This window comes from Pelodiscus sinensis, chromosome 1 (genome assembly GCF_049634645.1).
Source record: "Pelodiscus sinensis isolate JC-2024 chromosome 1, ASM4963464v1, whole genome shotgun sequence".
Lineage (NCBI taxonomy): Eukaryota > Metazoa > Chordata > Testudines > Trionychidae > Pelodiscus > Pelodiscus sinensis.
The window spans coordinates 183,931,646-183,957,315 of NC_134711.1; the positions used below are offsets into that span (position 1 = coordinate 183,931,646).

At 42.9% G+C, this 25,670-nt stretch overlaps 1 protein-coding gene across 5 annotated transcripts in view; it reads left to right on the forward strand.

The window, feature by feature from the left end:
* Positions 1-25,670, forward strand: part of ITSN1 (intersectin 1) — a 194,762-nt gene that overhangs the window by 160,198 nt on the left and 8,894 nt on the right. For all 5 annotated transcript variants that reach the window (XM_075911169.1, XM_075911141.1, XM_075911179.1 and 2 more), the window contains 7 exons: positions 8,327-8,448; positions 10,090-10,196; positions 13,654-13,837; positions 15,509-15,607; positions 17,247-17,414; positions 22,732-22,944; positions 23,461-23,582. In XM_075911169.1, the coding sequence (XP_075767284.1) occupies positions 8,327-8,448; positions 10,090-10,196; positions 13,654-13,837; positions 15,509-15,607; positions 17,247-17,414; positions 22,732-22,944; positions 23,461-23,582 (1,015 nt within the window). The remainder of the gene's footprint in view (positions 1-8,326; positions 8,449-10,089; positions 10,197-13,653; positions 13,838-15,508; positions 15,608-17,246; positions 17,415-22,731; positions 22,945-23,460; positions 23,583-25,670) is intronic.

Consider the following 25,670-nt stretch of genomic DNA (forward strand, 5'->3'; position numbering starts at 1 on the left):
CAAATCAGTGATGGTATTTGAGTACAAGATAAGTTCCCCATGTTTCCTTGTGTGATGTAGTGGGGGGTACTTTGCTGGTTGCTATGCTGGGCAGTGGGCTGTGAGTGACCTCCACTGGCTGTTGGCTGCAGCAGGGCAGGGGATGAGTCATTATGCAAGGGGGCTTTGAACCTGACCAGTTATCTTCCAGGGTGCGGAACAATGGGAAGAAGGGGAGTGGAGCCCTGACTGGGGGTAGGGCTGGGAGTGAGTTAGTTAGGTTTCTGGCTGGTATCATAGAGGAAGCAGCTTAGGCAACGGGCTAGGATTTAGGGGCCCAGGCTCCCCCATCTCAAGGGGGGCTGAGGCATCCTAGGCCTGCCCTGTAACCAGATTACTTCTGTGCTGTGCTATATCCTGGAGAAGCAATAAACTCCCTCTATTCTACTGGCTGGAGGAGTCTGTCCGCGCCATTATCGGGGTGCAGGAGACGGGAAAATCCCAACGTGCCTTCACACCTTGTCATTAACATACACTGGTGAGAGGCCTGTGATGAGCAATATTTGGTCCTGGATCAATGTTAACGTTTACAGATATCCACAATGCTTGGAACACAAACCAGAAGTCAATGGAACTCAGCCAAATAATATTTTTACGTGCACATGGGATTTTATTCTTCCCCTGGAAAAATTTAGGGAGAAATAATTTACTGTTATATTTGTGAAAGATGTTAGTAATGTTTCCTATTCTCCCTTGAGTGCCTGCCTCACCTTTACCCTTCAGCTCCTTGTTACAAGAGAGAAGCAAGTCTTCCTTTCTTCTCCCGTGAGATGATGTAAAAAATCATAACCATTAAGGAAGACCTTTGTAGCTCTGGAGTGAGGTTTGGCAGTGAAGTACAGGAAATGTGTACTGTTGAGTGTCATAAGGGTCAATCTCTCTAATTTACACTTCAGAATTTTTAAAAACATTCAGAACATAACTTGTGAAAAATCACCATCTGCAATTCCTGTATCAGTGAGAATGTACTGTGTCTCAAGCATTGGATGAGAACAAGTGAAGGACGCATATGATGCCTGTGACTTGTTCTGGCAAGAAGAGATGTAGCCCATATAATATTTTACAGTCTGGTTCTATAAACCTATTTTTCCCCAATATTTTTTCCCCTCATGCAAAATTTCAAATATTTTTTGGGGCAATGATTACGTTCTGCTAGTTGATGAATGTGTGTGGCCAGTTAAGAAAGCATAGACTCTATGCAGACTCTTCAAGGCATGGACCATAAATAAAAGGTATATCTAGTAATGATAATGTGCAATATTCGTGGCTGGAACACAGCTGTTTGGCCTGTTAAACTTCTAGAGGGGAGTACTGTTGCTCAGGCTATGTCTAGACTGCAGGCTTCTTTCGGAAGATGCTTTTCCGGAAGAAATCTTCTGAAGAAACTTCTTCCAAAAGAGCATGTCCACACTGCCCAAGCGCAACGAAAAAGTGATCTGCTTTTTTGAAAGATAACGTCCACACTGAATGTATGCTCTCTCACATATAAACTAGTGATTACTATGGATGGCATGGCCACCAGGGCATTTGTACTTTTTTCCTCTTTCTTCTTCTTGAAAAAAGAACTCCCTCTTCCCCATCCACACACGTCCTCTTTTGGAAGAAGGCTTCTTCCTCATAGAAAGAGGTTTACCAATGCTGGAAAAACCCCTCTGTTCTTTTGATTTTTTTTTTCAAAAGAATGCGATTGCAGTGTGGATGTAATTGAAGTTTTTTCAGAAAAACTGTGTAGTGACCCTCAGTCAGCTATGTGCGTTTGTTTGATTAAACCTTCCAAAATTGTTAAAAATAGCCAGAAGCAGAATAGTGAGTTAAAAATGAGGGGAACACAAAAAGCATTTACAGATTTTTGCACACCTTGTGTTTGTCAGTAGGCAGCCTCCCTTCTTACATCCATTGGAATTGGCCAAATCAAGGTTCTGTAGTCCTGGTGAATATCAGTTAAACTGTCAGGAAAAAAAAAGTTGACTAGATAGTATTTGTTCTGTCATGAGTGCAGGGAATGAAACTAGATGACCTCTTGAGGTCCCTTCCAGTCCTATGATTCTATATTTCTTCATATTTCTTTTTGTCACACTTGGGGGAGGGATAGTGCAGTCCCGGCTACCAAAGTTCAGATAAGCTGGTCTAATGACATGGTGTTTAAAATGCAGTCAGCTAATTTACTCTACCACTATCCTTATCGCTGCCACCATTTGACAGTCTTCCTTAGGATTCTTTGTGCAGAAAAGGTAAAGGATATTTGTTTTAAATGGAGTTCTAGATTTTATTTCTATGATGTCTGCGACAGGTTGAGTCCCAGAAGTCCCCTTAGATTTGTCTCCCCGTGTGCGGATCATGTTACTAATGCCTACCTTCGTGCTCTCTGGGGCTCCCTACCATCCTGTCGTGCTGGACTAGATCCTCTGGTCTCCCCCAGACTAGGCACAGAGTTGGGGTTGCTGCCTCCCCTTCAGAGCATCATAGACACTGAACCAGTTAAGCTCCAGGAGGATTTAGCTATAAGGGCTCAGCACCTTAGTTCCCGCTATGATGCGCACCTGTGCAGCCGCGCACAAAAAATTCTTCCCACACCCATCTCCTCTGGAGAGCTGCACAGCAGCACTCATGCAGTGCAGTGAGGGAGCCACTGGGACAGGGGGCTAGGACCTGCCACAGGCATGTGATGGGGAGTGGGGTTCTTCTCCAGCAGCTGGGAACACAACATGCTGCATGGCAGGTGGGGGATGTTTCTGCTCTGGTGGCCAGGAACATGTGTGTGTGTGTGTTAATAAGTTGTGTGCCACGGTGGCACACATTTAAACCAGCACACATGACGTCAATATTGGTTCACAAGCCAAAAGTCACTCCACTTATGGTTGGAAAAATCTTGGAGGGAACACTGCTGATCACCCAGGAAACCAACTCCCAAAAGAGATCAAAGCTCCAAATCAGTCTTACCCTGTGTAAAAGTTTACACAAAGAAAGCTCATAAGGTCTACTAACTTTATCAGCGAAAGAGAGCTATGCACAGTGATTGCTTCCTCCACTGCCCAGGTAACAGTTATTTACCCTGGGCTTGATAGTAAACAAAAGTATTTTTATTAAATATAAAAAGTAGGATGTAAGTGATTGCAAGTGAAAATAGATCAAAGTAAGTTACTAAATTAAAATGAATAAAAAAATACTTAGCTACTTCTAATCCACTAAGAAACATGTTATAAACCAATTCTTACCCTAAACTGCTGTTCTTATCTCAGATAAAAGTGTCACGTCAGAACTGATCTTTACTCAGGTTTGGGTCTACAGCTTTTCAGAGTTCTCCAAGTATACTCTTCTGGTGCTCCTGGCAATTTAAAAGGTCAGCTGAAGACGCAGACTGATAGCTTCTCAATGGTTAAATAGACCTTCCCCCATGGTGGGACTCCTTTGTTCGGCATCCCCCACCTCCATGAAAAAATACCAGGTTCAAGATGGATTCCAATGCCAGGTGGCATGATCACATCTTTCTAGGATCAACCACAGTTTGGGCTTACAGGACAAACATGACCATCCGTAAGTTAGTTGGTTTGAGTAGTGATTCTTTAAGTACTTGAAGGATCACTAATGGCCCTCATTAGAGCATTTTGAACTATAAACAGATCCAGACTCCATACTTCTAACTTTACATACAAGAATGATATATGCACAAAAATTAGATATACAGATTCAGCAGATTGTAATTGCAATATTGATGTATTATCTGTCCTGTTTTGCATAAAGCATCTTCAAGTTACGCATTTTTATATTCATAAGACATTTTTCATAAAGCATGGGGAGTGTGAAAATGTTGACTGTAGTTAGGCAATGGGTTTTTTTTTACAGACCTATAAAAATTTTCTTTAATGAATTACTTAGGTTCATAGACGTTAGAGCTGGAGAAAACCTATTTGATCACTAGACTCTGCAGACCCTTTGATATGGGCCACCAGTGGAAGTTGTACAGTCCCAGATATTTGTGCTAAGTTGCTGGTACGTTTGAAGTTAGCCAGTAAGATCAAAAGAAAGGAAGAGTCAAAATTGGATTGCCTTTGCTAGTCAGAGCACAGGGATACTATGTGGTTGTGTCTACACTGGCATGAATTTCCGGAAATGCTTAAAATGGAATACTATTCCGTTTTCAGTTTTTCCGGAAAAGGAGCTTCTACATTGGCAGGCTGCTTTTCCGGAAAAGCCCCTTTTCCGGAAAAGCGTCTGTGGCCAATGTAGACGCGTTTCTCCGGAAAAGAGCCCCGATCGCCATTTTCGCGATCGGGGCTTTTTTCCGGAAAAGACTACTGGGCTGTCTACACTGGCCCTTTTCCGGAACAGTGTTCCGGAATAAGGACTTATGCCCGAGCGGGAGCAGAATAGTTTTTCCGGAATAGCGGCTGATTTTGTACAGTAGAGCATCGTTGCTTTTCCGGAAATTCAAGGGCCAGTGTAGACAGCTCGCAGCTTATTCCGGAAAAGCGGCTGATTTTCCGGAATAAGTGGCCCAATGTAGACACAGCCTATAGGTATTGAGAGAGAATTATGTCCCCCAGTTATGCAGAGCATTAGCATTTTGGGGCACACCTGTGAAATAATTTTGTAGTGCATCCACCTCTTGAGACATAGTGGACAGGAGTCAGCTGTGATTTCACTGCTGCACTGTGCTGATGTAAAGATTGTGCTTAGGTTTGGCCGTGTTGGTGGTGGGGATACATCCTAAACATAACTGACTGATTTGCATAAAATGGGTGTGTGCACAGGTGGAATAGTTACATCTCCACCAGATTCCTGTTGTGTAGAGCCCTGCTGCTTGTTCCATTCATCCCTAGTGATTGGTTTATATCCATGTTATGTTTCCAAGGCAGCCTTTGCAAAGAAAAGGGGAAGGAACTTTCCTTTTGTAAATGGAAATCTGAGATTCTCCTTTACATTCTAGAATCCCCCAAGTCCGAAGGCACTGCAGTCACAAGAGCCCAAAGGCTGACTTTCCAGGTGAATGATGGTGCATGCTCTTATTCTAGGCATACGATTTACCTAATACACTGTATAGCTGAGAAAGAAATGAAGAACCTGACTATCTGTACTTTGGCTGATACCCATTAATCCAAGAGCAGGGATCTGTATGATTATTTAAATATTGTGAATATGCAAATATGTCTTTTAAATGGCAGTTGTAAACCTTTTGTTCCACTAATTGCTGAAAAGAAAAATCCTGAAGGACCCAACTTGCCATTGACTTTATTAGGACCATGATCAGACCTTTCCTCTAGTCTGTGTTCCCCTAAAAGCCTTCCTTCCCCACCGGCTAACATAATTCATAATCGGTTTACAGTCAAAGGATCCTCGCCTCTTCCTCCAAATTCAGATCTGAAATAAAAGATATACTGTCATCTGAGAAGAGCCTTGTTCAGGCTCTGTATAGATTGAGAAGGAGTGGTGATCGAGAGGATGAATGGAAAAAAGGAATAAAATCTTGCTATTATTTTTTAACATTATTTACTGTCCTATCTATTTTTAGAGCCTGATCCTAGAGCCCGTTGTGGTTGATGGCTTTTGTCCAGGTCTAGTAAGCTCATCAGGGCAGGTCCTATCTTTTATGTAGGACCCAGCACAGGGATCATGACTGGTGCCTCTGGAAGCTACAGTAATACAAATATTAGTAAGAACATGCAGCCATTTAGCTGCCCATTTGGATGTGGTAGAGGAGTCACTTTAATTTACATTGCGAATATTTAATTTCAGGTTTAAGAATAAAAGAGTGATAGCCCAAGGGAGTTTCGTGTTAACTTGATAATAGTTACATCTATGTCCTGGGCTGATCTATGCTTTTTCTGTTTGTTTAGTTCCTGATATAGTTATTGTCTTATAAACAAAAAGCACCTTCGACTTGTTCAAATGAACTTCGTGTTTATTTAGAAAGACTGGTCAATATGATAAAGAATCTTTATTTAAAGAATCAGAAAATTTTCAAAAAGTGCAGAGAAGAAGTTCAGCAGCATACTTAGATCTCATTTCAACAAGGTATTTAGGTACTGGCCCAACGTAAGTACATGGGTAGCTGCACTGCTGAGCACTCATGCTTAAAATTAGGAACCTTGATGAAATAGGACTTTTGAAATGTATGCTTCTCTTAATGCATAGCAGGATTTGTATTTGTCAGACAAAGCAGCACCTACTTATGCAAAATAATTTAGGCCCCCAGACAAAGGGACCTCTTTTGGTTGGTTGAATTCATCCATACATAATATTATTACAGCTGCAAGTATAATTTAAGCTTTTTATAGAAGTACCTTTTACAGTCTCTCGTTTCCTTGAAAAACTATTTATAACCCTTTAAAGTTTGCAAAAGAACCCAATCTTTGTTGGGTTTTTTTTGTGTCAAGAGGCAAAAAATTTTCATCTTTATGCACCTAAAAAAGAAAAACCTTCATTGGAAAAGTCTTTTTCCATTTATTCTGCTCTGATTTCATATTTGGGAAAAATCTGATTTCAATGTTCAAAAGGAGACTGATTGTTGAAGTTCAAAGTGGCCTATTTAAAGTGGATCTACTGGCAATCTGTCAAGTTGCTGAAAAAATATTCCTTTTTGAGATTTAATGTTTCATATACAACTTTAATTGTTGGAAATAATATTTCAAGGTCATCAGTGCATTTGAAGAGAAAATCTCACTAGTCTTAAAAAAACAAAACACTCACATACATTGTTTGTATTTATGGAAGCTGGTATCTCGGTGAATAAAGAAATATGAGCTCTGGTTCCCTCTGTTTTACTGTATGTACTGCATCTGATGAGGAAAACTGATCTGAAAGCCGCCATTTATAAAACATGATTGAAACTTTTGGTTTTTGAACAAATCCCATAGTTTCTATCATTTTGGCACCAGTCCAGTGCATGATTTCATAATGTTACCATCTCATTTTTATCAACAAAGTGTAAAGTATTTTATTTAGAGAACTACACTATGCAGTATCTTTAAGAACCATTTCCAGTGTTTGTAGGCTCCCCCAAATGATTTATTTTGAAGGTACCACAGGCCTACAGGCTGCCCCTCTGATTGTTCGTATTTGATTTTTGCTTTTCAAAACCACCATTCCAGTAATTTTTTAAAAAGCTGTTTATGTAGAACCCATGTGTGTGTTCCACTTATAATCAGCCAACAGAGGGAGCACCAGTAAGCTAAAGCAGAGGTTCCCAACCTGTGGCTCATTGACTACTTAATAGTGAGCCATAGAAACATAGCTGGTGTCAGGAGGCTGAATTCTTCTTGTTTCCAGCAACTAAATTGCATTTAAAAAGCTGAAAATATTGTAAATACTTTGCTAATATTAAGTGTACATGGAAGCAATTTCTATAGTTACCACAAGGAAGTGATATGATTGAAAATAGATAGAGAGGTGGTTCACACTATGAAAAAGTAGAGAATATTTTACCTAAAACAATACAGTCCTCAAAGTGAGGTCTAAGTATGTCGGTAAACAAATAATGAAATAAAAAGCTTTGATCATTGTAAACTCATGAAAAAAATTGCAATAGCAATTTTTTCTGTCAGATGATGCCATTTTGTCAAAATCGAAACTTTCTATGGAGAACAAATCACATTTGATAAAATTTCATTTACAAAAAATCAAACCCAAACATTTTAATACATTTAAACTTCATGCATCTGATGAAGTGTGTTTTACCCACAAAAGCTTGTGCCCAAATAAATTTGTTAGTCTTTAAGGTGCTACAAGACTCCTCATTGATTTTGCTGAAGCAAACTAACATGGCTACCCCTCTGAAACCTAAAATAGAACATCTTCTCAACAGTACCAACTTTGAGGGTTGAATCTTCCAGTGTATGGCTACTTGAGAGAATGTCTCATTGCTATCATGTTTCTTGTATTCACTATCACAGCAGTTAAGATCCAGATTGATGCTCTAGCCTCCCTGTACCTTAAAACTGCTCCTTCTTAATGCTCACCAAGTGGTCTTCAGGCTGCAAGTTTTATTTTAACCAGGCTTTCATTCATTTGTTTTGTGTGATTGTTAGGCTCAAAATGATGGAGATTATGAACAAATAAACTCTGGAAATGTGATTTTTTTAATTGAGCCTTGCATTAGTGGCAACTCAAGCATACTGATTTTTCAAGTAAATAAAAGATGAAACATTTTTAGTTTTGTGCTGTCACGTGAGAGAAGGATACATTAAATGGACAGGTGGCAGTTATTTTGCTAAGCGTTAGTTGAACTATCAGTTTTAAACTATTTCCAAATAGCCCTTAATAAATTCTCTGTCTCCTTTGTGTTTTCCAGGGTGTGCTGACTTACATCTCCTAGACATGCTAACACCTACTGAAAGAAAAAGGCAGGGATACATCCACGAACTGATCGTAACAGAGGAGAACTATGTAAATGACCTGCAGTTAGTCACAGAGGTAAGAAGAATGAAAGAGGTTTGCTTATTTAGATGCCTAAACATGGATTTAGGAGCCTAACTATTTTTTTTTAAATAGTAACTAGAACTTGATCATACAAAGCTGTGGGGTTTTGTTTAAAAATTCCTGCCACATTTGCCTTACTAGGAATGATCTGACTTGAGTTTTTAGTATGCATGAGCATGTGAGTCTTTTGTTACCAGCAATGAGACATCGAACCTTTTGTGTTAGTACAATCTTTTCACTACTGATTTGGACAGTTTATTTCACATGTATAACCCATTTGTCTGGTCACTGGATGCCTTCCCCAGAGCACCTGCACTGGACATTGCTGTACATTTGCAACATGATTTGTAACATAGAACCAAATAGCCTTTTCTCCTCACCAAAAGAGGGTTTCCCTGACACCCACTGTAGGGAAGGGGGAAAAGATGCTCCATCTAAGCCAATATGGTGGTAAGGGAAAAATTCCTTCCCTTAAAAGGCAGTGACCACCTCAGTGCCCACAGCAGGTCATAATCCAACCTGACAATCACTGCTCTTCACTGGGAGGGTGGATGCTGTCTTGCCTGCTGTTTGGAGAAAGCTTGGATGTTTGTAACACCCAGGGCTTGCACCTTTACAGCCTTCTGTCCCTTTCATTTCCCAGAGGTGACTCAGCACTGCACAGCTGACCACTACCCATCTTTTTGCAGCAGTTCCGGACCTCTTTTCTCCCTAAAGCACTGCTGCCTTCAATGGGAAAGTCTGGACAATGTTCTCCCCACCCACTTCAATTTGCAGTGCTGTCAGGTTGCTCACAGGTTCGAAAGCTACAGTGGCTGGCTCTCAGCCATTTGCTTTTCTGTACCTCAATTCAGTTTTGTAATTGTTATTATGTGTCACTTTCATGCAGAGAAAATGGAAGGCAAATAGCCATTTTAGGTAAATGAGCCTCTTAACTGAGGGAGACCCCTACTTTGCCAAAATGGTAAAGATATGAAAAGTTGATATGTGAGTAGATAAATAAAATAAACCAGTGAACAATTGTTTATCCAGCTCCGTGACTGAACCACAAAATCTGAAAGAAAATCAGTAAATTTTTCTCACCACAATGTTAAACTGAAATCTCGTTTGGATTGATTCACATAAATATTTAATTTTGAAATGAAATTAAATGTTTTTATATTTCTGGGTTTTTAGTTTTTTTTTCTTTTGGCTGAAACTTGATGCCCCCAACAAAATGCATTTTTGGTGAATTTTCTATTTGCCAGGAACAAAATAATTGTCCAGCTCTAGTCAATTATAAATTGGATGTCTGTAGATGAGAGGCCAAAGTAGACTAATAGAGTATTATGTCATTTATTACTGAGATATTTTGCAAGTACTAGTACTAAAGGAAATTCCTTAGGTTAAAACAGAGATAAACCATCTTGGAATAAACAACACTAATGCACATTTAGATTATGCCTTGTGATGCTCACACACATCTTATCAGGAAACGTTGTGGATCGCTAAGGTTGATAGTATGTTTTAAATTTATTCAAATGAATATTAAATATTATTGTATTATTAAGTATGCATACCTCTGCATAGAGATTATGAGCTTAGAACAAAGATAATAGTGCACTTTCTAAATTGCATGATTTCCTGCATCTGTAGATCTTCCAGAAACCATTGATGGAGTCTGAGCTGCTAACAGAAAAAGAGGTTGCTATGATTTTTGTTAATTGGAAGGAGTTGATTATGTGCAATATCAAACTACTGAAGTAAGTTGCTTTTTTCTATCAGCAATAAAATCATTAATATGAAATACATTATATAAAATAATCCCTTCTAATTATTTAATTGTGTGGAACTAATATTTGCTACCAGTGAAAACAGCAGTAGATTGCAAAAAAGCAAAACATACCATGTTATTACTTTGAATTCCTTTTGGAGAAAATCAAATAGTTTGTGCATATTTCATCAATGTAAAAGTGACATTTTCCTGCCTAAATAAATAAATACATTTTGCTGTGAAAATGGTAAAAGTTCTATGAAAAAGAGGCACATTTCTCCTTGAGCAAATTTACCCTGGAACAATTTGTGTAAAAAAATAATTTTAGCCCGCGAGGGAGAATTTCAGCTAATTCCGTATAAGCTTATATTTTAAACACATGCATAAGAGATATGCTGAATAGGATGGACTTAAGTACATGCTTATCAGCTTTGCAGAATCAGACTTTCAACTATTTTCATAGAGAAAAATCTGCATTTGGTAGTAGACCTGGTCACATTTCTCCTCATTGAGATTCATAAATATTAATATAAATTTTGTCAATAAAAATGGCTGTTGCATTTAAATATAATATCCTCATTATTTTTCACCTGGTCCATTGCTCAGAGTTTGCTGATAGTAGTGGGTTCTTATGGTTCAATTATGCTAGACTCGAAACAACATGATTTTACCAAAGTCACTTGTGCAGGACTTTTCAGTCAGCGAAGGGTTTTCCTCCAGGATCTCCTGGCACCTGTTCACTTCAGGATGCAGTATAATGTAATGCTAGACTCGTGGTGTCCAACTCACTAGCAACATGTAGCTATTTGGCCAGTTGAATGTGGCAAGTTGGCTTGAACAATGTGGCTATTTGGCTGCTTGAATGTGGCTAGTTCACTACATACTGCTTCAGAACTGGTTGAACACCACAGTGCTAGTATATTCACATTACTCTCCCCTTAACTGACAGACCTGTAAATCAGTATAAGTCTAGTCAGTGTGCACTTTTTCTCTGTTGTCTGAAGCACACTTGCATTGCTTTTTGTATACTGCCACTATATACAATATATAGACTAAAGTTTAGTCCAGATAAATATTAGGGCTGTCAAGTGATTAAAAATTAATCTCTATTAAACATGTGATTAAAAAGTCATGATTAGTTGCATGATTAATCACATTGTTAATAATTAAATATCATTTATTTAAATATTTTGGAAGTTTTTCTCCATTTTCAAATATATTGATTTCCATTACAACACAGAATACAAAATGCACAGTGCTCACTTCATTTTTTATTATAAATATTTACACTATAAAAACAAAAGAAATAGCACATCATACAAGTACAATAGGGCAATCTCTTTATCATGAAAATTGAACTTACATATGTAGAATTATGTACAAAAAATCTGTCTTAAAAATTAAATAGTGTAAAACTTCAGAGCCTACAGGTCCTACTTCTTGTTCAGCCAGTTGCTCAAACAAGTTTGTTTACATTTGCAGGAGCTAACGGTGCCTGCATCTTGTTTACATGTCATCTGAAAGTCAGAACAGGGATTTGCATGGGACTGTTGTAGCAGGCATCACAAGATATTTACAAGCCAGATTTTTTAAAGATTTGCCTCTTTATGCATCAACCATCATTCCAGAGGACGTGTGCCCATGCTGACGACAGGTTCTGTTTGATAGTGAACCAAAATAGTGCGAACCTACCCATGTTCATTTTCATCATCTGAGTTAGATGCCACTAGCAGAAGATAGATTTTCTTTTTTAGTGGTTCACATTCTGTAGCTTCCGCATTGGAGTTTTGCTCATTTAAGACATCTGAAAGCAAGCTCCACACCTCATCCCTCTCAGATATTGGAAGATTCTTCAGATTATTAAGCCTTGGGTTGAGTGCTATAGCTGTCTTTAAAAATCTTGGTGCCTTCTTTGAGTTTCATCAAATCTGCAGTGAAAGTGTTCTTAAAATGAACATGTGCTGGCTCACCATCCAAGACTGCTATAACATGAACTATATGGCACAATGCCAGTAAAACAGAGTAGTAGGCATATAATTCTCCCCCAAAGGAATTCAGTCACAAATTTAATTAACATATTATTTTAATGAGCATCATCAGCATGGCAACATAACCTCTGGAATGGTGTCCAAAGCTTGTTTAGTGTATCTGGAACATAAATACTTTGCAGTGTTGGCTACAAAAGTGCTACGTGAATACCTGTTCTCACTTGCAAGTGACATTGTAAATAAGAACCAGGCAGCATTATCTTTTGTAAAGGTAACCATGCTGAACAAAAAATAGGACTGAGTGGACTTTAAGTTCTAAGGATTTACAGTGTTTTGTTTTTGAGTGCAATTTACATTTGTAAGTTTCACTTTCATGAGAAAGTGATAGCATTCGAGTACTTGTTAGGGAGATTAAAATGCATTTAATCAAGTAAACATGTAATCGCTCAAAATTTCAGTGGTAACAGTTACAAGTGGTGGGCAAGCAACTCCCTGGAAGCCGGTGTACGTGGGATGCTAGCTTTTAAGTGAGAAACTGTCACTGCTGTGAACGGACAAGACAGATAAAGGGTGGGAGTCCAGAAAAAGGCAAAGACAAATGGTATTTTGCTTAATGTCACACAGCAATTCAAAGGCGGCACTGTGCAAGGAGGGGACAGGAAGGAGGTTGCTTCCCAGGATCTGGTGTGTACTAGGAGCCTGGGGGTAACTATGAAGGTTAACTGATGAGCCCACACTTATCAGTTAACTATGTACACGGTTACACTTTCACATCCCTAGTACTTGTATGAAGAGATATTTTGTTTACCTTTGCCCATATGCAGGGTTGCCAGATTCTGCTGGTTTCTGTCCACATAGGGTTTTTTTCCTGCTGGTATTACTAAAGTGACATGTGTGTAAAGCAAGGACAAGTGAATAGAAATGCATGCTAATTGCAGACAACATTGACTGTGAGAACCATGCACTTTCTCTGCATCCATTGAAAGCACTGCTATGGTTCAACTGGCACAAACTGCAAATTCTAGGAACTGAAGCACAGTTAGCAAAACTACTGTCCCAGGAGACTGTCTTTGTCAACACAATCTTTTGGCTCACTGAGATGTGGATCACTCATGCGGCCCACTCATTAGGCTAGGTTGCGCATCACTGTTTTAGAGGTTGCGGTCTCATTCTCACTTAACAAAACAAGAACATTGTATTGCTTTGTTTAATATTATTTCTCATCTGGATTTGCCTCACATTTTGAACAGCAGTTTGGTGACCACAAGAAGGAAACCAGATTGGTGGTTGAGTCATTTTTACAATATAGAATGATTCCTGTGCTGATCTTTTACCGTTCTGTAACAGTCTTCATTTAAAAAATGAGCTATCAGCTAGTTTATTGTTGGTGTCAGTGACAATCCAGAAGTGGTCCAGTTACACATACAACATGCCTACCATCTTTTGCTTTGTGTCTAGAGCACTGCGTGTTCGTAAAAAGATGTCTGGAGAGAGGATGCCAGTGAAAATGATTGGCGACATACTTACAGCACAACTACCACACATGCAACCTTACATTCGGTTCTGTAGCTGCCAACTCAATGGGGCAGCACTAATTCAGCAGAAAACAGATGAAGTCCCAGAGTTCAAGGAGTTTGTTAAAGTAAGACAAACTAACCCATGTGGATTTCTTATCTCCAAAGTGCATCTAATCATTTTGCTGATTACAAAACAGGGCTCTGCTGTGGACAAGTGAAGAATTTTTAGGCCCAAGTGTTCATTGAGGAACAAGATTTGGTCAAAACATCATACAAGATTGAAATTTTTATTATTATTAAAGGGGCAGTACTATTACCATAGTACCAAGAGGCCCTGCTGAAATCAAGGCCTCAGTGTGCTAGGCACTGTACATAGTGAAAAACCGTCACTGCCAGGAATGGAGAAGACGGATAAAGGGTGGAAGAACAAAGTCAAAGAAAAATAGTGTTTTGCTCAATGTCATTCAGCAGCTCAAAAGCAGAGCTCAGGCCTCTTGATTCCATCCAGTGCCGATCCATCAGACCATGCTGCATCTGAGGTAGAAAAGGGTTATTACAGTGGGATCTCCAGCTCACCAATCTGTTGAGGTAGTGTTCCCACTTGAACTTTTCTAGTGTTTCGCCCAGTCTGTTTTTAAATGTCAAGAGAGATGAGGCTTCTGCCACTTCATTAGAAGATTATTCCACAGCCTAAAGCAGTTGTTTGCCAAGATATGTCTAGGATACCACAGAACGAAGAACATAATAATGGCCTGTCTACACTTGAAAGGCAACAGTGGCACAACTTCAGTGCTGCAATTAACCCACCTACCTGAGAGGCAGTAGCTAGAGTGAGGACAGAATTCTTCTGTCAACCTAGCACTTTCTGTACAGGGACTTATGTTGGCTTAACTATGTCCCCCAGAGGGGAGGGGATAGATTTTTCGTATCCCTGAGCAAGATAGCTGGGTTGACCTAACTTCTAGGATAGACCTGACCACAGATTAGCTATAAATATTTAGAGAGTGAAACTCAAAGTACTGAACAATCCATTATTATTCAGTGTGATACTTGGGCATATGACTAAGAATAATGGAAGAGAAAATATAGATTAAATGCCAGGGAAACTGTCTTGACAGGGTAATGTACTGGGCTGTGCAGTAGTCTTCCAGAGGAATTGCCCTCATTGAGTATTTTAAAAAGGGAATTGGTAAAGCACTAAAAATGTTTTGTTAAGAACAAGGGTGCTTTGGAAGGGGTACGACCTCGATTATGTAGTAAATCTTTTCAATATATAATATCTGTGGAAATATTAATAAATCTGCTTTATTCATTGAGCCGCCAAACTTCTCAGGGTACATTTGGAGGCAATCTGCATAATTTCCAGTATATATATTCCACTTTTTTCCTTTGAAGGAGCAAATAGTGGAAATGTCTTTTTGTAGTCAACATAGACATTGAAGATAATGCTATAATGATTTCAGTTCAAATCTATTAATAAATAGCATCATGATTCATAAGCCCCCTCCCATAATAAGTAAGCTTACTTCATAATATTTATACAGTCAGAGAATGTAGGTATCTCTAGGGATCATAAAGCTGTTCTTATCTACACCATACTCAACCCTGTTTGTAAAAGTATGAGAAATTCTATTGCTTAGAACCTGTCAGAATTCTTGTTCTAACTCAAAACTGGTTTATGTGAAGCATACTATGCATTTATTGACTTAACATTTTATCTTTTACATTTTTCAAGGAACTTGTGTCCCAGTGTCATAAACAAGCTGGCTAACAACATCTTATCTTTAATATTTCAGAGGTTAGCAATGGATCCTCGCTGTAAAGGAATGCCGCTGTCAAGTTTTCTGCTAAAGCCTATGCAAAGGGTAACAAGATACCCACTAATAATTAAAAATGTACGTTTCTTTTTTTTCAAACATACTGAAATATATTTAGAGGGTTTGTAGCTTATTTGTAGTTAAGTTTCCCTATGTATGGCCATTCTTGATATTCTCAAGATGCTTGACGCATCAGATGTGATGTGGAATATGGGCCAAATTTGTATTCCCCTTACACTGAGATAAATCATGAGTAACTTGGCTAATTGCAGTGGAGTTATTCTATATTTACACTGGCATAATGGATGGTGGAGAATAATTTATATGCCAAGGAACAGGAGGGTTTAGCAGCCAAAGCCTGGGTAGTGGATACACAGTGAAGAAATGTAGATGGACCAAGTTATCTGACACACCTCTGCTAGCTGCTTTCCCTCACCAGTTACATCACCATGAAATTTCAGATTTAAGTATCTGAATCCAAGAAAAAACAATTTTTATAATCCTATGACCATGAAGTTGATCAAAATTGACCGTGAATTAGGGATGAAATAGTATAGTTGATTAACGGATATGCAAAAGCTTATAGGTAATGCTATAGACTACACACATTTCCTTCCCCCCTCTCCCTCCCGCCAGTACATTTTTTAGCAGGCTGGCCAGCAGTCCAGCTCAATCCTGGCTTGTGCTGGGTCCAGGACCTGCCCCTGCTGCAGCTCTGCATTTAAAGTGTATTAGGAGCTGGGTGGGCAGGCAGCCCTGCTCAGTTCCAGCTCGTGCTGGGTCTGGGAGCTCAGACCGCCCCTGGACAGACAGGGCAATAGGCAGCCAGTCCATGAGGGGAGCAGGGTTTTAAACTGGCTCCCTTTGCAGACCAGCTCCCACCTTGCCCTGCTCTCTCTGTTGCCCTTCTTCCCTGAATCTCATTCACTAGGCTGGGGTGGGGGTGCAGGCTCTAGTCTTGGGTATGTGGCAAATGCCCTATCCCTTCAGCCACTCCAGGGTCCACCCCCACACTGCTGCCTCTGATATAGAGGCAGCAGTGTGGAGTGTCAGGGGGCTTCTTGGAAGTGAGGCCAGAGTGCACTGGCTGCTGGCCTTGCCCTCGGGGCTATAGAATAGTCGAGTAACTGATAAGAATTCGTGAGGTTAATCAACTATTCAATTAACCGATAGTTAACATCCCTACTGTGAATTTGGTAGGGCCCTATACTTCTTGAATCAGAAGAACAAACATAAAAAAGATGAATCTATACCTGGCAGATCAGAAGGTACCAAAAATTCATCGTCCAGTCTTGGACTGTTGGGTAGGTCGACTGATGTAAAGGCTCTGTGTAGCCCAACAGAGACTTTGCAAATTTCTTGCTCGCGCTATTTTTGGGTCAGATCAATGTTGCTAGTCTTATGAACATTAAGTTGACTTGCATCCACATACAAATTAGTGAAACAATGAGGAATTTTTGAATGAAAAATGTTGCTAGGAGATTTGCCTTATCAGCAATAAAACTGGCCAAAATGGGATAGTAAAACCAAAACACAACAGGTTTTTTTTGGGTGAAATTAGAACTGTTGAGAACAAAATAACTAAAACATTAAAATTTGGAAAATTTTGACCGGTTCTAAAAAAAGTAAAGAAATAAATAGAATGCAGAGCTAATAAGATGGGTGGATTTACAGCCAGAGGTGACAAAGGAAACTAAACTGTTTTACTTACCTGTAGATAATAGAAAACACTCCTGAAAATCACCCTGATCATAGTCACTTGAAGCATGCTCTGGAAAAAGCAGAAGAATTGTGTTCCCAAGTAAATGAAGGGGTGCGTGAGAAGGAAAATTCAGACAGGCTGGAATGGATCCAGGCTCATGTTCAGTGTGAAGGCCTGTCTGAGGTAAACATTGTAACTCATACTGAAGTACATAGCATGCCTATGTTTTATGTTTTCTCATCAACCAAGAGGTGATGGTTTGAACGTGTCATTGCGTCCAAAGATGAAAAAAAATATTGTCTTCGCTTAAACTTCCATATCTTTTTTTTTTTTTTTTGGTCTTCCATTGGGCATCTCTCACATTCATGCAAACTATCCATTTCACTGCTGGTTTTTGTTTTGTTTTGTTTTGTTTTCTTCTATTTGGTGAGCAATACCTTTTTCTGCTAATGGAATGGTGCCAGATTTAATATTGCCATTTTAAACTATAACTTTGGTTTAGACAGTACTTTACAATAGTAGTACTGCTATCTTGAGTATACAATATATATATATCCTTCCATTCCGAAGGACTAATACACAATTCTGTATTGCTTTATGTGACGGCGCGTTGGGGGTTCCCCGTCTCCTGCACCCCGAAATGGCACAAACAGACCGCACCAGCCAGTGGAATTGAGGGTGGTTTATTGCTCCTCCAGCACAGCGCAGCACAGATGTAATCTGGTTACAGGAACTGGGCTAGGATGCCTCAGGCCCCCTTGAGATGGGGGAGACTGGGCCCCTAAACTCCAGCCCCTTCCCCTAGGCTCTCCTCCATGCCCTCCGACAGCCAGCAACCAACTCACTCACTTCCAGCCCTGCCCCCCAGCCAAGGCAGCATTCCACCTTCCTTTGTTCCTCTCCATGGGGGGTGTCTGGCCACTGGTTTGCATAGTGACTCATCCTGTTTTGCTGGGTCGTGGTCCCCACGACAGCCAGTGGGGGTTACCCCAGAGCCAGCAGCATAGAAACCAGCCAGGTACCCCCACTACGTCACAGTTCTCCCCCCTCCGAGAGCGAACTGAGCAGGGTCACTCCGCTCGTGACCTAGGGAAGTTCGGGTCCTCTGCGTGGGAACCCGCCCTGGGGACATGGGTGCTCCCCTTGACTCGGGCCGGCCGTGGCGAGGCCCCACATGAATTGGCTTCCCTCTGTCCACTCGCCGCCCCGCTCCAGGGCGACTGGCAGAGGCCTGTCCTCGGGGGTCACACCCACCCTTCCACTGGCCTTGATCTCTGGCCAGGGTCTCTCGGGCCGGGGCCATGAGCCCAGCGAGCCTTCTCTGGACAGCCAGGGCGGCTTCCACCCCCGATGCTCCATCCAGGGAGGACTTCCCCTCCCATAACTCTCTCAGCAAGCCCAGAGGGTCTATCTGGGGTAGAGACCCCCAAGCCGCTTTCCTACTGTCTTGGGCCTTCCCGCCCCTCTGGCAGGAGTCACAGGACCGGCAGTACCGCTGCACGGCTGTAAAGATTCCCGGCCAATAGAAGTGCTGGAGCAGCTTCAGCCGGGTGCTCCGGATCCCCCGGTGGCCCCCAACGGGGACATCGTGGGCCAAATACAGCAGCTTGAGGCGATACTTTCGGGGGACGACCAGCTGCCGCTCTACCCTCCATGCCCTTGCCTTCCTGGGGGGGAGCCACTCACGGAACAGGAGCCCACGCTCCCGCAGGAATCTCTCCTGGCCACCTCTCCCCCGGGGCTGAGCTGCATGGAGGCCAGCCTGGTCCCTCAGCCTCTGCAAGGAGGGGTCTGCCTGCACCTCAGCCTGGAATTCAGCTGCTGAGGCAGGGATCGGGACCTGTCCCCCACCTCTGCCTAGGTCCGGAGTCCCAGCCTGGCTGGACCCCGTGTCCACTGGGATGGGACCCTGAGGATGCTGCCAGGAGTCCTTCCCTGGACCCACGTTGTCAGCCCCCCGCTGGCTCTGGCTCCAGGTAGTGACTAGAGCCCGCTGGGATTCATGGGGCCACTCCTCTAGGTCATTCCCCATCAGCACCTCGGTGGGCAAGTGCGGGTGCACCCCCACTTCCTTGAGGCCTTCCTTCGCCCCCCATTTCAGATGCACCCGGGCTACAGGCACCTTAAACGGGGACCCGTCTATGCCCTTCAGGGTCAGCTGCGCGTGGGGTAGTATCCGCTCCGGGGCCACTATGTCGGATCGGGCCAGAGTCACCTCCGCCCCCGTGTCCCAGAAGCCCGTCACCTTCCTACCATCCACCTCCAGGGGTATGAGGCACTCGCTCCGCAGGGGCCGTCCTGCCCCCACCCGGTACACGGAGAAATCCGCCTCCTGAGAATCAGACCTCCCAGGGGAGGTGCACTGAGCATCCTTCCCCTCTCTCTGAGCTGAGGTTTGCCTGCCAGCCCCTGCCTCTGGGGCAGCCTGCCCTTCCTCCCGCCCCAGCCAGTTAACCCTGGAAAGTCCCCGGTCCTGGGACCTGGTGCACTGAGCCCTCTTGTGGCCTTTTTGCCCACAGCGATGGCAAGTTAGGCTTTGGGCTGTCTCTGTCCCGGCCCTGGCTGGTTCTCTGGGGCACAGATGACCTGTTCCTTGGTCTCGCCCCGTAGTTGACTCCCTCCGTCGCTCAGCCGAGATCCGGTCTCTGCGCGGTTCCCTCTCTCTCCGGGACTCCCGTTCACACCCGGACCGGCTCTCCGTGAACTCATCCGCCAGTCTCCCGGCCTCCTGGGGGTTCTCTGGTCTCCGGTCCTTGAGCCACAGCCTCAGTTTGGGTGGGCACGCTTCATAGAACTGCTCCATCATGACCAGCTTGAGCAGCTCCTCTGCGGTCTGGGCTCCGACTCCAGACACCCACTTGCGGCAGTATTGCGCCAGGCGGGAGGCCAGGTCCACATAGGTCTCCCGTGGCCCTTTCTGTACCCCCCGGAACTTCTTCCTGTACATCTCGGGGGTCAGCCCGAACTTGTGCAGCAGGGCCTCCTTGACTCGGTTGTAATCCCCTGGCTGTAGGTCCTCCAGCTGACACAGCACTCCGGCCGCCTCCTGGCTCAGTGCGGGGATGAGCTCCTGCAGCCAGTCAGCTGGGGGAACCCGTTGCAGTCCACAGGCCCTCTCAAAGGTACTGAGGAACCCGTCTATGTCACCCATGTCCTTCAATTGGGCCACCACGGGCCTCTCCAAGCATCTGGCAGTCCTGGGACCCTGGGGCCCATCCGCACTTGGCGCAGCCGGTGCCCCGCCGGTTCTCCGCTCTGCCATGGCCAGCTCATGCTGCCGCTGCCTCTCTCGATCTTGGCGCTCCCTCTCTCGGTCCTGGCGGTCCTTCTCTCGGTCCTCTACTTCCAATTCCCTGATCCGCAGCTGGATCTCCAGGCGCCGCAGCTCCGCTGGGCTGTCCCCTGCCCTAGATGGGCTACGGCTTGCAGGCCTCCCGGGAGACGCTGTCTCATCTCTCCGTTGGGTTCCAGCGCTCCTCCCCCTCTCTGAGCCTGACACACTCTCAGGGGGGGTCTGGCTGCTTCCCCTGGGGACAAGATCCTGGCCCTGTGGCTGGTCATTATCTTCCAGCTGGGCAATCAGCTGGGCCTTGGTTGCTTTCTGCACAGGCAAGCCCCTCTCTCTGCACAGCCCCACCAGCTCTGCCTTCAAGAGTCGGGCGTAGGCCCTCTGCCCGCTGGGCCCCTCGGTGCAGACTCACCAGTCTAGTGCTGCAGCGCCCCACGATTCCCAGGAACCGCTTCGCTCTGTCTCCAGCACGCCTGGCTCCAGGGCTCTTGCTTCTACTGCGCCTTGTCGCTTGCCGCTGGGAGCTTCATCCACGGGGTGCAGTGCACCCCACTTCTGGTACCAGTGTGACGGCGCGTTGGGGGTTCCCCGTCTCCTGCACCCCGAAATGGCACAAACAGACCGCACCAGCCAGTGGAATTGAGGGTGGTTTATTGCTCCTCCAGCACAGCGCAGCACAGATGTAATCTGGTTACAGGAACTGGGCTAGGATGCCTCAGGCCCCCTTGAGATGGGGGAGACTGGGCCCCTAAACTCCAGCCCCTTCCCCTAGGCTCTCCTCCATGCCCTCCGACAGCCAGCAACCAACTCACTCACTTCCAGCCCTGCCCCCCAGCCAAGGCAGCATTCCACCTTCCTTTGTTCCTCTCCATGGGGGGTGTCTGGCCACTGGTTTGCATAGTGACTCATCCTGTTTTGCTGGGTCGTGGTCCCCACGACAGCCAGTGGGGGTTACCCCAGAGCCAGCAGCATAGAAACCAGCCAGGTACCCCCACTACGTCACACTTTATACATAGAGTTGGTTGAAAAACAGCAAATATCTTTTGTGATCAACTCCTCTACACTTTGAAAATTCAAAAAATGTTTGCCAATCTATTTATAAACTTTACAGAGAAGAATAACTTTGTTAGACACCAAATAGAACTTTACAGGTGCCATGCTAAAGTCTCTTCCATTGTGTCATGATAAAAACTTTTTGGTTTTCTAGGTTCTATAAAAATAGTAACTTTTTTTTTAAAGTTCTGCTTGTGGCTCCCCTATTACTGATCAAGGTAGAAGGGGCAGAGAGAATAAACTTGATTTTCAAACTCCATACTGAGTTTGCAATCTTGGCAATGTGAAAAATCATCTTTTGTTTTATTAACTGAAAAAATGTATTTCATCTCACTGAGGGGCAATAAATGGGGAGCCCCCATAATGCTGTTTTTCCATCATACAGTGGAAAGACCCACCGGTCAATTTAAGAAAAGCGGTGAAGTCAATGACAGTTTTAATAAGTAGAACTATTGCCAAATAGCAAATGAAAGTAGGGAAGAAGGGCTGTCCTTCTACTGCCCTAACTCCAAGGTCCCACCCTGGTACACCCAAAAGACTATCTAGCAGTTGCTGACAAATTTATGCTGAGAGATTGGGCCCTCCCACAATCATGCCTTGCTTTCATCACTTCCTAAAGATTGGCTTGTTTCTAATCTGTGGAAGAAGTGACTCTACATAACATCTGACCCCGTGGGATGGGGTGGATCATGAAACACCAAAATGCCAACAAGTGCAAATAGGCCTAAAAGTTACACATTACTAAAAGGAACAGCTGAAACTAAACTTGTAAGACATAGCAGATAATGTTCATTTAATCCAAACTCCTCTCCATAGCCACTAACTAGCAGATGACCTGCTAAACCGAGCATCATGAGCACAAAAAGGAGAAGCAATATGCAGCAGGAAAGATCAAAAGGAGGCCCAAGTGCTTTTGACTTCCTTGCCATCCTCATGGGCTTGCTTGGTCAGACTGAAGGGTTTCAGATCAAATTAATAGTCATTTTTCTATCACCTTTCTATGACTTGTGTGGCTCGTAATGTGAGCCTGAGGCGTTACCCATCATCTCTGTGAAATGAACGGAAGCAATGTCCGAACTCAAACCTGGTTTTCATCTCTTCCAGGGGAACCTCAATTGTCTGATTTTGAACATTGCATTGTTGTTGTTCTTTTCTCAGCAACTCGTATTTAATTCGGTTACCAACTGCTTGGGGCCACGCAAGTTTCTGCACAGTGGGAAACTCTACAAAGCCAAGAGCAACAAGGAACTGTATGGTTTTCTGTTTAATGATTTCCTCCTGTTGACTCAGATCATAAAGCCCCTCGGTTCCTCTGGTACAGACAAGGTCTTCAGCCCCAAGTCTAATCTGCAGTATAAAATGTACAAAACTGTAAGTACCATTTTTCTGGCAGTGATGCTGTTGGTATTTTCATAGTCCAGGAAGGTAACCGTTCCCCCCTTGGAAGTATGGGCAATGGCACTGTCTGTTGCTGTGTAAGAAAGAAAGAGGCTTTTGAGTACAGTTGGGACTCGAGTCCTCGGTGCTGGTAATGGGCAGACAGGTTAGAAGCTTGATCTGTGTCATGGAAGGCGCTTTTGAGCATCCTGTTAACTGACTTCATGTATCCAGCTACAGACAGAGGGAAGAGATGCAGAGGGCAGTGTGCTCTGCTTCTGTGGGAAGGGAGAACTTTGAAACACTCGCACTCTGTGACTCAAGTAGAAGCATTCACAGGGTCTGGAGGGAGCTGGGACTTTGGCAAGAAGGGGGAATGAGACACAAAGCCTCTGAAGAAGGGAGTTTAAAAAGCAGAGAGAGAGGGAGGATGTTCTGGGCACAAAAAATAGTCTGTATCGTGTTCAGATATAGTGCTGTATTACTCTAGCTTTGCCTAATGTTTTACAGCCCATTTTTCTAAATGAGGTACTAGTAAAATTACCCACAGACCCTTCTGGAGATGAGCCTATCTTCCATATCTCCCACATTGATAGAGTCTACACGCTTCGCGCAGAAAGCATAAACGAAAGGTAAGTCACTGCAGCCTCCTCAGCACTGACTGTAAAGATGTGGATGTATATATGTTCGTGTGCATGCACCCATGACCACCGCCATGAAAATCTTTATAGATATCCTTGCAAGTAGGTAACATTATTCAGGTATTGCAGTGTTCCCTGCATGTAGTACGGTGAATGCTGAAGTAATTATAAATTATTTGTAAAAATGTAATAAGAAAAGCAAAAAAAAAAAAAAAATGTGAGGAACAGCTAGCCAAAAACTCAAAAAACAATAGCAATTTTTTTTTAAAGTACATTAGAATCAGGAAGCCTACTAAAAAAACAGTGGGTCCCCTAGACAATCGAGATACAAAAGGAGCAATCCAGGATGATAAAGCCATTGAGGAGAAGCTAAATGATTTCTTTGCGTCAGTCTTCATGGCTGAGGATGTTGGGGAGATTCCCAGACTTGTACTGTCCTTTGTGGGAGATGAATCTGAGGAACTGTCCTGGTTTGAAGTGTCATTAGAGGAGGTTTTGGAGCAAATAGAAAAACTTAACATTAACAAATCACCAGGACCAGATGGCATTCACCCAAGGGTTCTGAAAAAACTCAAATGGGAAAGTGCAGAACTGTTAACTGTAGTTTGTAATCTGTCCTTTAAATTGGCTTCCTTACCTGCTGACTGGAAGATAGCTAACATGACACCAATATTTAAAAAGGGCTCTAGAGGTGATCCCGGCAATTACAGACCAGTAAGTCTAATGTTGGTACTGGGCAAATTAGTCAAAATAATAGTTAAGAATAAAATTGTTAGGCATGTAAAAGAACATAATTTGTTGGGCAAAAGTCAACATGGTTTCTGTAAAGGGAAATCATGTCTTACTAATCTATTAGAGTTCTTTGAAGGGGTTAACAAACATGCGGACAAGGGGGATCCAGTAGCTATAGTATACTTAGATTTTCAGAAAGCCTTTGACAAAGTCCCTCACCAAAGGCTCGTGTAAATTACATTGTCATGGGATAAGAGGGAAGGTCCTTTCATGTATTGAGAACTGGTTAAAAGACAGGAAACAAAGGGTAGGAATAAATGGTAAATTTTCAGAATGGAGAGGGATAACTAGTGGTGTCCCCCAAGGGTCAGTCCTACAATCAATCCTATTCAACTTATTCATAAATGATGTAGAGAAAGGGCAATCAGTGAGGTAGTAAAGTTTGTGGATGATACTAAACTGTTCAAGATAGTCAAAACAGAAGCAGTCTGTGAAGAACTTCAAAAAGATCTCGCAAAACTAAGTGATTGGGCAACAAAACGGCAAATGAAGTATAATGTGGATAAGTGTAAAGTAATGCACGTTGGAAAAAATAACCCCAACTATACATATAGTATGATGGGGGCTCATTTGGCTACGACAAATCAGGAAAGAGATCTTGGAGTTATCGTGGATAGTTCTCTGAAAACGTCCACACAGCAAAAGGCAAATAGAATGTTAGGAATTATTAAGAAAGGGATAGAAAATAAGACCCAGAATATCTTACTGCCCCTGTATAAAACTATGGTACACCCACATCTTGAGTACTGTGTACAGATGTGGTCTCCTCACTTCAAAAAAGATATTTTGGCCTTGGAAAGGGTTCAGAAAAGGGCAACTAAAATGATTAGGGGTTTGGAACAGGTCCAATATGAAGAGAGGCTAAAGTGACTGGGACTTTTCAGTTTGGAAAAGAGGAGACTGAGGGGGGATATGATAGAGGTATATAAAATCATGAGTGGTGTGAAGAGGGTGAATAAATAAAAGTTATTCATTAGTTCCCGTAATATAAGGACAAGAGGACACCAAATTAAATTAATGGGTAGCAGGTTTAAAACTAATAAGCGAAAGTTCTTCTTCATACAGAGCATAGTCAACCTGTAGAACTCCTTGCCAGAGGAGGCTGTGAAGGCTAGAACTATAACAGAGTTTAAAGATAAGCTAGATAAATTAATGGAGGTTAGGTCCATAAAAGGCTATTAGCCAGGGAGTAGGAATGGTGTTCCTGGCCTCTGTTTGTCAGAGGCTGGAGGTGGATGGCATGAGACAAATCACTTGATCATTGTCTTCAGTCCACCACCTCTGGGG